The 13,976-nt window shown below is 36.3% G+C and overlaps 1 protein-coding gene across 1 annotated transcript in view; it reads left to right on the top strand.

The window, feature by feature from the left end:
• Positions 1-6,762: 6,762 nt before the first annotated feature.
• LOC311618890 (leucine-rich repeat- and IQ domain-containing protein 1-like) overlaps positions 6,763-13,976 on the top strand; it is a gene marked incomplete at its 3' end in the record, with an annotated part of 227,460 nt that continues 220,246 nt past the window's right edge. The window contains exons 1-2 of the mRNA XM_084876624.1: positions 6,763-6,901; positions 8,891-9,002. Coding sequence (XP_084732750.1) covers positions 6,764-6,901; positions 8,891-9,002 — 250 coding nt within the window. The 5' untranslated portion in view covers position 6,763. The remainder of the gene's footprint in view (positions 6,902-8,890; positions 9,003-13,976) is intronic.

Raw genomic sequence — 13,976 nt, 5'->3', positions numbered from 1 at the left:
ATAAAGCCCTGGTGCAGTATTTCTTTTGTCCATTTTTTGATTGGTTAATCAATGCAGGGGTGATTTTAATAGTATAAATGCTTTATGGAAGGATAATATATAATATTTGACCTATTCATAGTGCCATTTTAATGAATTAATACTCTAATTGCTTTTATTAAGTTCCTTCTAAGTTCCAAGAGATAGGAACACAAAAATGATTCAATAACAAAAGAAGCCAAATATTAAAACTTGAAATATTTGTTGGGGTTGAACGTATTGGGGGACCATAATTCTGTCATCAGTGCAGAAGTCAAAGACAGGGAGACAATTTTCAAAGCTAACACACTAGTTCATGAGAAATGAATGTGATCTAAACTGCAAGATGGCAGTGGAACAATTCCAGAATATGAGGGATCTAATAGGAAATAGAATTGCCAGCACTTGGATGTTAGAAAGAGGCCATGAGGAAACTTGACCCGGATTTGTAGAGCTTAGATATGTAAACTATGAGCATTATCCCGTACCCTAAAATGTGTCATTTCTACTGGTTCCCTTGACCATCAAAATTTTGCAAATTCAGTACTAGTATGCTGTCACTCTCAAAATTACCAATAAGGAAAGAAACTCAGAAAAGTAAAATAACTTGCTTGATACCATCCAGTTAATATGTAGCACAGCTGAGATTCAAACCCAGAGATATATACCATGTAAGTCATCATCTGTAAATTATCCTTATAATAGCACATTCCTCATAGGGGTGTTGTGAAAATGTAATGAGATTATGTTTTTAAAGCACTGAACCCAGTGTCTAGCTAAATGCTAGCTATTAATCTCATTACACCACATTTTAGTATAGAAATATTAAGGTTATACAAGGGAGGTGGGCATGGGGATGGGAAATGGGAGGGGAACTGTGGAAAAGTGATAGACTCTGAAGCAGGTCATGGCAGCTGCAGGAAGAGAGCACAAAGAAGACCCTGAAGGTTTGGGATAGTCTTTAAGTGGGAAAAGAGAAGCAGAGGTCTAAGAATCTAATACTTTGATTTGCCTATTTAAAATATGATGGCTTGCCTTAGCCAGTTTGGCTCAGTGGATAGAGCCTTGGCCTGTGGACTGAAGGGCCCCAGGTTCAATTCTGATCAAGGGCATATGCCTGGGTTGTGGGCTCAATCCCCAGTAGGGGGCATGCAGGAGACAGTCAATGATTCTCCAACATTGATGTTTCTCTCTATCTCCCTCCTTTCCTCTCTGAACTCAATAAAAACATATTAAAAAATATATATGATGGCTCAATAATCATCTTGCAGAAAAAGAAACAAGCCAATACATACTATGCTGTTATTTGAGTACTACAATGATATTCTGGAGTATTTAAATCACATCACTGCCATATGAAGAATAAGTCATCTGTTGAAGAATACTATTAATCTAAAGCCCACCATCAATTAATATACTCAAATAAATCCTATTTTTATCAGATATCGGAAGCATAAACAGTTCTCTATATCTTTTCATTCCCTCAATAAATATTATATATTCTAGGGAACTATTTTGGGTTAGGGTAATAGGATATAAACCAAGCAGACATACAGATGATTTTCAAAGAAGAACAAAATGTAATTTCAAAAAAGTTACTTTTGAAATGAAAAAAAATCTACTCAAGTTAAAAGGTAATTGGCAAACTAACATACACAATTTTAGGCTATAATTTCTAGGAAGATTGCAATAAAATAGATTTCTGCTAAACAATGCATCATTAAATAATAGTTTCAAATTAAATTGATATATAATCTGTAACTATTTGAGATAATTGCTATATTTTTCATTAATTAGTGATATTAATTAGTGATCACTAAGGTGTGGCTAATTGATATAGTTTTCAGCCTTTTTCCAAAGTAAAAAACCATGAAGATATAACAGGAGTAGTAACACTCATCATGGATTAATTCATCTCAGAAGAACTTTCAAAATTTTTATTTTTGCCCTCAATTTGTTTGGCAAGGTAAGGTTTATGAAGGAAAGCAATCTATACATCATCTTCAAGTTAGCTGATTATTAAATTAGCTATTTAAAATTAGTTTTAGAAATTGATTACGAATAGATTATTTATATATATATGGAAAAGCCTACTTTCCTAATTATAAATAAAATTAAGCTTTAAATTTTTTACATGTGAATTTCAACATCATATGCTAGTCTGGCCATTATAAGTGAAGAGTTTGAATAGTCTATAAATCAGCCACAAAACTAAACTAAAAAAAGGGGGGGCATTTTAGCATGAACTTTGATAATGAAAGTATTACATTTAATTAGATCTCAAACCAGGAATATTTTAGAAATATTTTGAAAATCATCTTTCTTGAATGAGGCATTAACATGTTTTTTAATATCAAAACTCTACTGATTTCTCACTTTACGTTATTAATTTTTAAGTTGATGCAATACAAGTTCACTATGGTGTTGTTACCAAGCAATAGAGTCTATTTCCTTTCAAGGGCTCAATTAAATGTTTGCCCTTAGCTTACTGTATGTCAGAAACCTTTTGCAATAGCCACTTCCTCTTGGAATTTAATTCTTTGTTTGCAAACTTACAAACAATAAAAATCAGAAATACCTGTTACTAACTAAAACTAACTTTCACATTTGTATTCTATATTTGTTCCACACAAAAATATTTGATTAATTTTAAATAAAAATTAAATCACATGATTTACACATAAAATTAAAATTTAATATTAAAATAGTGAGAGTCACGTCAATATTTTACAGTAAAACATAATTAGAAAATAAGTTTCCTAATTTCTCATTCCGCTCATTCATTTAGAGGATTTTTGATAGACATTGAGTGATAATTTACTTTTTTTATTTTATTTTTTTATTTTTTTAAGAAACTGCTATTTCTTGGAAGGCAAAGATTTTATTGTCTTCCCTTTCATATTTCCGACCCCATAAATCACTATTCAAGATTAAGATTTTGTGGAATGAACAAAGGCAATTTAACATTGACTAGATGCAAGTAATAAGTATAGATAAATCAGAAACAATTTAAAGTTCTTTGTTAACTACTTTCCAAAATGACTTAGTAAACATTAACATCTACCTAAGTTCCTCATCCAGCTCCTGAGATGCAGCCTTCATGCCAATTGCAGAAGGAGGTAGTTTGTCCTGCTGGAGCACCCATAGGAAGCGCGGCCCACCTGCGCAGGGATTGGCTGTTGCCGTGGTTACAGTTTGTTTGGTTTCTCTGGGCTGTCTTCCACCTTGGTGGAGGGATTTAGCTGCTGGTGGGTGAGCTAGGGTCACTCAGACCACCCCCCTCCCCCACATACAAAGGCGCCCTCGCCTGCAAGGTCAAGGCTGCCCCCTTCCCCCCCCCCCCCCCCCCGCAAGGTGGGGTATTGGTGGGAAGGAGGCAGCGCCGCGGGAGCGCAGAGGAACCAGAGCTTCTGGGTCCAGACCGGCTTCAGGGCGAGAACGGAGGGGCCGCGGGCCGCTGCGCGAGGCTCCAGGCTCCAGGCTCAGTCTCTTTGGGGCATTTTGGTGGCTCAGTCACACTTGATCTGCTCTGGCTAACGGTGCCTCAATGATGGTGCCGTCCCTCCCTCCCTCCGTCTTTCCTTTCCTCCCTCCCTTCTCTATTCTTTCTTTCTCTTTATTTTTTTCGTACATAATATTAGTTACTTTTTAAAAGTAGATTTCGCTCCCCTTTTATTATAGTTGAACTATGGTTGAAAGGTAGAGTTACTTCAGATTTACCATGTTTAGCGGCTTTAGCCAATTCTAAGTGATTCATTATAAACTTCAAATGTTTGCTGTCTCCATGTCAGAATCAGTCTAGGGCTGCACTCACCTGCCAGGTAACCACCAGCTAAAGGAAGCGGTTGAGGGTTTGAAATGCAGCCAGTCCGCAGTGAAATGTGCTGTAGGTGTAAAATGCACATCAGATGTTGACTACTTAGTTTGCAAACAAGAATGCAACCTTTTTAGGTTGAACTTCATAACAGTTTTTAACTGATTACATATTGAAATAATATTTTGGATAAATAAGTTAAATAAAATATATTATTGAAGTTAACTTCACCTGTTTCTCTTTATTTCTTAAAACATTGCTAATAACTAGAAAATTTTAGATTACCAATGTGCTCAAATATGTAATTGGACAGGGCTGATCTAAAGATCAGCCGAGGAGCTCAGAGGGACATATAGTGGAAGTGACTGTAACCTTTCCCCTAGTCTCCTGTCTTTCTTTCTACATAAAGTTTTGTATACCTGTGTATTCTGCTTTATAGCACATTTTTGTGTGTGTGTTTTTTTTTAATTTCACCTAACCTTTGAATTGCACTTTAAGTTGGTTTGATTACAGAATCACATTTTGCGCCAGCGGTGTTGTTTTGTTTTTTAGGTGAGAAAGGTTGTGGATGAAACAGTTTTTTTAAACTAGCTTTTAAAATTATGAAAGTACTGCATATTTATTACTTTAAAAATCACTCAACATAAAGGTATGAAATGAAAATTTAAAGTTCCTCAATGCCTTTCAGCATGTTTCTGTCTAAAAACAAAGGGTGTGTGTGGTTATATAAGCGTGATATTACTCTGCCTATCTTTCTCATACCTGCTGTTTTTTAATTATTTTTCAGTGACTATATTTCCTGAGGAGTACAGTAAGTTTGCTTATTTTTATTGAAAAACCAGTATATTATTCTATTCCCTGGCTGCATTATATTTTACTTAACTGTTTCCCTATTGAGTACATAGGATATCTATACATTTTAGTGGTGTAATTGTAGATTCACATGCAGCCTTAAAATATACTTGTACACAAATGCAGCCTTGTACACTCTGTCCAGTGTCTTTCAATGATAATATTTTGTAAACTATATTATCAATATAATATCATGACCAGGATATTTATATTGATGCAATCTGCTTTACTTGTACTTATTAGTATGTGTATATATCCTATATAATTTTTATTATCTGAATTCTCACTTATCTACCACCACAATGAAGATACTGAACAGTTCCAACATTATAAGGATCTCTCATGTTGGCCTTTTCTCATCATAACCATCTTCTTCCAACACAATCAGCTCCCAACTCTTATCAACCACTTATATGTTCTCCATTTATAAAATTGTGGCATGTAAAAATGTTATAGAAATGGAATCCTAAAGTATCTCATGCTTTGGTTTCTCAGCATAATTTCATGTAGAATCCCCAAAAACGTCGATTTTGGGATGGATGAGTAAGGGAAAAAAGAGGAAGGGAGGAGAGGTAAAATGAAGGAGGGAGGGAAGGAAGGAGGCAAATCCCAGAAGACAGAGTTCAGAAGTCGAAAGGCCAGGGACTTGAGGAAAGAATGAAAGTTTGGAATAGTCTCTAAAATAAAATAATAGCTGACTAATACAGTTACTTTCAAAATTATTTTTACCAAGAGCCACAATAAAACAAACAACAAAAAATAGTTTACATTGTAATTGGAGCACATATACAACTTTAGAAACATGTTTGTTTTTTAAACAATTCTTATCTTTAGCATATATAGTGTAATTATAGTTTCTTTTCTGGCCTATTCTAATATTTTCTATCCTATCCTGTCATTAAAACTTGATAATCAAGAGGCACTAAATTAACTTTTTGATCTGCTAATGGGTTATGATAAACAATTTGAAGATTATTAGAAAAGGAGATGTTCAGAAGGATTGCTGGGCAGATGAATAGCTTGAGCTTGGGGACCATCTGGTAGTGAAGAACAGGATTTGAATTCAGGATGTCTGAATTATGATCCTTCCCCCATTACTTATTAATGTAATGGCTATGGACAGTTAAGTAACCTCTTCAAACCTGAGTATTCTCATCTATGCAATGACTGTAACGATCTTTTACCTTTTAAGTTACTCTGAAGATTATCCATTATACAAATGTCTTTTAGTGCCTGCCTTGTCACAGCTACTTAATACTTGGAAGCTAATGATAGTGATGATGATGATGAGGAAGAGGTGAAGATACACTGAAATATGATTAATGCATATCTATTACAAGTATTAAAGATTTAAATGGCCCATCCAGCATGGTTCAGTGATTGAGCATTGACCTATGAACCAGGAGATCATGGTTTGATTCCAGGTCAGGGCACATGGCTTAATCCCCAGTAAGAAGCATGCAAGAGGCAGCCAATTAGTGATTTCCTTTCATCATTGATTTTTCTATCTCTTTCTTCCTCTCCCTTCCTCTCTGAAATCAATAAAATATATTTAAAAATATTTAAATGAAATAAATTTTGATTTTACATGCCATAATTATCCAATATTACATGTTATTGTTGCAAAAACACCGCTCTCTCTGCTAAAATGAACAACTCGTGAGTTAAAGAATAGAAACTAGCCTTATGTTTCCCCCGTATATAGACTTAGGTTGTTCTCTTGTATTTTAATCTCTGAATATTCAAGCTGATCATATGCATTTTTCCATTAATCATTTCTATGAGGATGAGTTTTTCTGTGAAGTTTCTTGGTTCAGGAAGGCAAGCCAGCTTATTCCATGTAACTTTTTCTTTGTAGAGAATTAAAAGTCTAGTAATAGACCTAACCAGTTTGTAGTCAAACATTGTTCTTAAATATATGGTACAGACATGATCAGGTATAATGAACATTTGTTAAGCTAAAATGTGTATATAGAACAATGTTGGATAATTATGACACATTAAAGAACCCACAATTTGTATTAGCATATTAGCCTCTTTAATTTTCTTTAATTAGTTCTGTGATTGATTGTTTGAAGGATGATGGAAGATGATGATGATGCAAAGATCAATGAAGAAATAGAGGCTGAATTGGACAAAATCAGCATTTCTTCTTTGGAAAAAGATGATGTAGACATTGATTCAAACTCAGAAACCCAGAGTGATGAGAGTGATGCTGTAAGTGTTAAGTTTGGAACTTTTGAGCCCTTTAATTGGAGGAAACTTTTCAGAAGATATTTTACTTTCTCAATGTGTTTTGTATATTTATCTCATGTTTAACCTTAGGATCATCTTTAAACAGTGTAAATTGATAGATGTTTAAGTATAAAAGTTTATTGAAGATAAAAATCATCCATATTCCATATGTGTATTTTTTTGGGTAAAATTGGGATTATACCATGTTATGTATATACTAGAAGCCTGATGCATAAAATTCTTACAAGAGTACGTCTTCTCAGCCAGCTGCCTGGATCCCTCCCTCCCAGCTGTGGAGGCTACAACCCAGGCTTCCTCCTGGAAGGATGTCCAATCTAATTAGAATATTACGCTTTAATTATTATAGATATTTGTATCCCGCTTCTTAACATTAATCATGAACATTCTAATATGAATATATATGGATGGAAGCACACTTTATGTGAAAAGATCTATAGGGGTAATGCTTTAAAATAAAAATCAAACATGCTATCTTTTCACTTGTATATTTCTTCCAATGTTTATATGCTTTAAAAATCTGTTTATGATTTTTTTTACCTCAAAACACTTAATCCAATGGGAATTGATGTTATAAAATGAAGATCTAATTAGATCTTCTTAAACACACTTAACCAATGTTTCTAGTGTCACTTGTTGAATAATCCAACTTTTCTCAATTGATTTATTTTATCTTTTTATACATTTAGTGTTTTACATATGATCTATCCAAGATTATCTTATATTTTCCATTACTGTTAATGTTTGCTGTATTACAGTTTTATATTTTTTAATCTCAAATGAGTCCAATTTTCTGTTTTGCAATTTCAAAATCTTCTCAACTAAGTTTTAAAAAAAACAACAACACAAAACTCACTTGCCAAGTTTCAAAAAATAACTATATTCTCAGTTTTAATTAGGATTTCAATAACCTACATATGATATTTGAGAAAATTTAATATTTTTACATTATTATGTCTTTTTAACCACACTTAAGTTAAATGAAACTAAATATCCTGATATTATTCATGGGATTATGAAATTCTACAGAAACATAGATATAATTCATAACACTGGAAAATGAAAAGCAAATTTTCACCAAATATATTTGTCTAAAATATGCCCTTTTCTTGCAGTTTTTTATTTTATTTTATTAAAACATTTTAATGTTTGCTGGTGCCCCCCTTCCCTATTCCCCCTCCCCCGTTTCCTGCTCCCTTGGGCTTCACCACAGTATTGTCAGTGTCCACAGGGTAAGCACACATGTTCTTCAGCTAAAGCTTTCACCTTCTTTATCCAGTCACCCTCCCCTTGGACACCATCCATTCTGTCCCACATATCCAAGCTTCTGGTTCCAATTTGTACATCAGTTTATTTTATTCATTAGATTCCACATATTAGTAAGATAATATGGTATTTGTCTTTCTCTGACTGGATTATATTGCTTAGCATAATTCTCTCCAGGTCCATCCATTCTGTCACAAAGGGTAAAAGTTCCTCCTTTTTTAGAGCAATATAGTACTTCATTATATAAATGTACCACAGATTTTTATCCGCTCATCTTGGCTATTATAAATAATGCTGCTATAAACAGGGACTCATATATCCTTTCTGATTGGTGTTTTGGGATTCTTATGATATATTCCCAGAAGTGGGATCACTGGGTCAAAAAGCAGTACCATTTTTAATTTTTTGAGTAAACTCCATACTGTTGTCCACAATGGCTGCACCAGTCTGCAATCCCTCCACTAGTGCACAATGGTTTCCTTTCCTCCACATCCTGACCAGCACTTGTCATTTGTTGATTTATTGGTGATGGCTATTCTGACAGGTGTGAGATGAATTATGCTCTTTATAGCCTTTTACCTCATCTATGCATTTTCTCATATTTTTTATGTGGAATGAAGGAGGGGATATTTGATACATAGTTTTCATGAAAAATTTTATAATTTCTTTCATAATTGAAATTTTCAGGACTTAGTTGAATTACCGGAGTCAGTTCTTCACTGTATTAACATCATAAAGAATAAGAGTAAAACTGCTGAAGAGCTCATTCTTCAGGACTTAGAAGATACTGATGTTTTAAGTAAGTACAGTTTTTATCTGCTTGAAAGATACATTTTTTTTGTGAGAATAATTAACCTAAAATGTAGAAAATTAAGCTGTTTAAAGTATGTGTCTCTTCTTTCATGCATATATTTAGTCTCTAATATAATATATATAGTATATTGGACTGTTCAATTTAGTTCATTTGTTTTTCTTACTAACCTTCCTTATTATCTCCAATAAATACTAATCACCAATATTTGTTTAACCAGCCTTAATTAAAACCGGACATTCTATTACTTTACATTAAAAAAACTAATAAAAATAATAAAGAAAACTAATTATGGGACTATTTTAAAAGTATAATTTATATAAAAAGCCTAATAATGTTTATTTTCTTCAACTGATCAAATTTACTCCTGGGAATTATTCTATCTTATAAAAGAATAATATACAAATTAACCATCACTCCACCACACCCACTAGCCATGCCCACCAGCCACGCCCACTAGTCAATCAGAGCTAGTATGCAAATTAACCCAACCAAGATGGCTACAGCCACAGAGAGCAGGAGGAAGGCTTGGGTTTCCCAGGCAATGGAAGAAGCCAAGCTTTCCACTTGCCCTTGCCTGCCTAAGCCTCCATTCAAGGCTACAAAGTTTCAATTATAGAAGGTAAACAAATCCAAACTAAAATGGCTGCTGGCAATGGAACAAGCAGGAGGCTTGGCTCTGCTCCAGGCTACAAAGTTTCAATTGTAGGAGGTAAATAAATCCAGATACCAGAGCCTCTTCTTGGGTCACCAATGGGTGGCTGGCCTGCAAACCACCACAGGCCCCTCACCCAGACTGCCCTACATCCGAAGGGAACCCCCACCCTGATCTGGGACACCCTTCTGGGCAAACCAGCTGGTCTCCACTTGTCAACCATGACTCTATTCTAATAAAACAGTAATATGCAGATTGACCATCACTCCAGCACACAAGCTGTCTGCCCCCATGTGGTCAAAGATCCTGCCCCTTAGTGGACACAAGATGGCCACCACAAGATGGCCAGCAAGGGAGGACATTTGGGAGTTATCATGCCTGCAAGGGAAGGCTGTTGAGAGGGACCAGGTCTGCAGGGAGGGCAGTTAGAGGCAATCAACCCTGTAGAGGAAGGCAGTTAGGGGTGATCAGGCCAGCAGAGGAGGGAAGTTGGGGGCAAACAGGCTGGCAGGGGAGCAGTTAGGGGTGATCAGGCTGGCAGGCAGAAGTGGTTAGGGGCAATCAGAAAGGCAGGCAGATGAGCAGTTGTGAGCCAGCAGTCCTGGATTGTGAGAGGGATGTCAGACTGCCCCTTTAGACTTGATCCCAGTGGGACAGTCAGACATCTCTCGAGGGGTCCCAGATTGGAGAGGGTGCAGGCTGGGCTGAGGGACACTCCCCCCCTCTCTGGCCTCCTGCACAAATTTTGCACAGGGCCTCTAGTTCTAAGAATAATTAAATAATAAAAGATTTCATTAGAATTAATCATGGCTTCATTTATAATGAAAAATTGCAACCATCTAAATCAGGGGTCCTCAAACTTTTTAAAGTGGGGGCCAGATCACGGTCCCTCAGAGAGCTGGAGGACCGGACTATATGAACTACTAATTCCTACTGTAACACCTTGGCTGCGCTCACTGCCCAAAAAACCTGGCGGGCAGGATCAGACTCCCCTGGGGGCTGCATGTGGCCCGCGGGCCGTAGTTTGAAGACCCCTGCCTGAGACTATGCCCTGAGACTGTGCCCCTCACAACACATCCAAGCTCCAAGCTGTGGACTTTGCATATGAATGGCCCTCTCTGTTGCATTTTAGCAAAATTGAAGCCTGGGGCAAACAAATCCAAGGAGGACAGGATTGTGTGGTTCAAGCTGTAGCTTCTGAGACAGAATTGGCCTCAGACAGCAGCTGAACTGCACCTCATTGAGACCCAGAAACCAGAGTTCTGGTGCTCAGTTTCAATCCCTCACACCCATAGGTGACACATTCGGGAGAAGGTCTCAGTAAGCACCAAAGCCCCACTGAAACAAGGCCTGTCTCTAACACAGCAGTTCTTCCTTTATAGACACAGCAAGTCCTCACAGACAATTGGCCTGGAGGTCAGTTCCTCCTAGTGTACCAACAGCAATCAGGCTTACTTACATCAAGACTTTGCATTAAGCCCACAAAGGATATAGCAAAAGCGACCAACTCAGGTGATTGGGGAAGCTGAGCTACTGACCCCTATAGGTCACAAACCACACAAAGCCACTCTATCAACACAGGGAGGCAGCCAAAAGGAGACACAGAAGCATGACACGAATGGAAGATATGGAGGAGAGTAAACTACTTGCCGACACACAGTTCAGAATCACACTTATAAGATTACTCAAGAATCTTCTAAAAACCTTTGAGAAATTTGATGAGACCTCCAAGAAGCTTTTTGAGACCTTCAAGGACCTTAATGAGAATTCCAAAAAAATGGAAAGGACCAGCCAGAAATTAAGCATACAAAGTCTGAAATAAAGAATATACAGAAACTCAACTATGGATCAACATGTCCCAAGAACCAAACCAAAGATCTGGAATATAAGAAAGCAAAAATCACCCAACCAGAGAGGCAAAAAGAAAGAAGAGTCCAAAAGTGTGAGGATAGTGTAAGGAGCCTCCGGGATGGCTTAAAACGTACCAACATCTGGATTTTTGGGGTGCCAGAAGAAGAGAGTGAGCAGAACATTGAAGGCTTAATGGAAGAAATAATAACAGAAAACTTTCCCTACCTGGTGAAAGAAATAGACCTACAAGTTCAGGAAGTGCACAGGACCCCAAGCAAGAGGAATCCAAAGAGGAACACACCAAGACACATCATAATTAAGATGTAAAGAGCAAAAGACAAAGAGAAAAATCTTACAAGCAGCAAGAGAAAAACAACTAGTTACCTACAAGGGAGTACCCATATGACTGTCACCTGATTTCTCAACAGAAACTATGCAGGCCAGAAAGGGAGTGGCAAGAAATATTCAAAATGATGAACAACAAGAACCTACAACCAAGATTACTCTACCCAACAAAGCTATCATTCAGAATAGAAGGTCAGATAAAGAGCTTCACAGAGAAGAAAAAGTAAAGGAGTTCATCAATACCAAACCAGGATTACATGAAATGTTGAAGGGTATTCTTTAAGAAGAGGAGGAAGAAGAAAAAGATAAAGATAAAAATTTATGAACAACAAAAAGACAGCAAATACATACCTACCAACAAGTGAATATAAAAATCTAGAGAATAAAAAAAAAAATCTGAAGAACAAAATGGACTGGTGAAAATAATAGAATCAGGGACATAGAAAGGGATTGGACTAACAATTCACAGGGGGAAATAGGTCAGAGGGGTGCGGGAAGAGATTGGACAAAAATCTTACACCTATAGATAAAGACAGTGGCGTGGGGAAAGGGTGTGGTGTTGGGTTGGGAATCAGGTGGAGGGGAGTTAAGGAGGAGGGGGAGAGAAATACCTGTAGTAACCTGAACGATAAAGATTTATTTTTAAAGAGTACATATTTAAAAAATACAATTGTATAGTCATAACACATACAGTAGAAGCCAGAGTCTAACTCAATTTATGAAGATAAATGTCTTGATTTGGGCTCCCAGTTGTAGACATCAGAGGCCATTGAGGATATTTGTTTATGTGTTTGTTTTATGGGTTAGAGTAAATGTTCTGGTTATTACTGCAAAACAAACTTGGTGATTTAAAATAACAATTTGTTATTATCTTTTATGATTCTGTCTGTTGACTGGGGTTAGCCATGCAGTTCTTGCTTGGGTATCTTATGCATTTGGCATCAGATTTTGAGTAAGGCTGCAGTCACCTGAAATCTTTGCTGGATTGTAATTGTAAGATGGCTCACTCAAATGTCTTGCCGTTGATATTAATTATTACCTGGGTGTTCAGTTGGTGCTATCAGCAGGAGGCCCCTGCATGTGGTTTGTCCCTAGGGCCTGCATGCCACCTGCATGGTGAGAAGTACCATATCAGGAACAACATACCAAGAGACTAAGGTGGGACCTTTTAAGGTTTCTTTATGACCTATTCTCAGATCATGCAACATCATTCCTAACACTCCTGATGGTTACACAGGGTTAGTCTAGCTTCTGTGCAAGAGGATCTATGCAGAGTGTGCATACCAAGGAATGTGGGAGAAGAATCTTTGGAGATATGTTATGACAATAAGTAACATATTGCTAACAGAACTTAAGAAACAGATTGTAGACTGAATATCCAACATGTACAAAATACACACGCACACATACACTGCAGAACCTGCAGGAGCTCACTATCTGATATAATTAAAGAAGTCAGAGACATTATCTACTATGCATTCCTATCTCCAAACCAAAGCTCCCTCAATCTATCATGGTTGGGCCAAAAAAATGTTAAAATATGACTCCCTGCCTCTCTTCACACATAATATTTTATAAAAATAAATAATTACACAAATACATCAATTGATAGAACGTAAGTCACCTTTAGAAACTTAGTGTAAAGGGGATCTGGAGAATGTTACTTTTTGCTCTACAGCCCCTCACACAGGAAAGCATGCCAGAAGATTGTGCATAGTTGTTGAAAACGAAAATCTGTATGTGACAAAATAGTTGTGAATGGAAAGTTAACCAGCAGAATGATTAACTTAAAAAATAGTTTACTGTCAGGAGATGTTACCATGATCTAGTAACACATTAAATGAATAAGGAAAAGAAACATAACTACATCTACATAGATAATACATAGACTTAATAAAATAAAATAAAAACTCACAAACTCAAGAAAGTTTACTTCATTTACATGTTAGTAATTATAATCTTTCAAACTAGTACTTTTATTAAAGTGGTTTCAATATCTTATGTAAAATTATATTACTAGTTGTAGCAGGTAAAGTTAAACTTTTCTTGATTTCTAATCAAGATATCATTACAATATCAAATGAAACATTATTATGTATATGTGGAGAATA

This window comes from Pipistrellus hanaki (genome assembly GCF_964339955.1).
Source record: "Pipistrellus hanaki genome assembly, chromosome: 3".
Taxonomy (NCBI): Eukaryota; Metazoa; Chordata; class Mammalia; order Chiroptera; family Vespertilionidae; genus Pipistrellus; species Pipistrellus hanaki.
The sequence above is the reverse complement of the archived record's forward strand: the minus strand, read 5'-3'. Positions and strand labels throughout refer to the sequence as shown.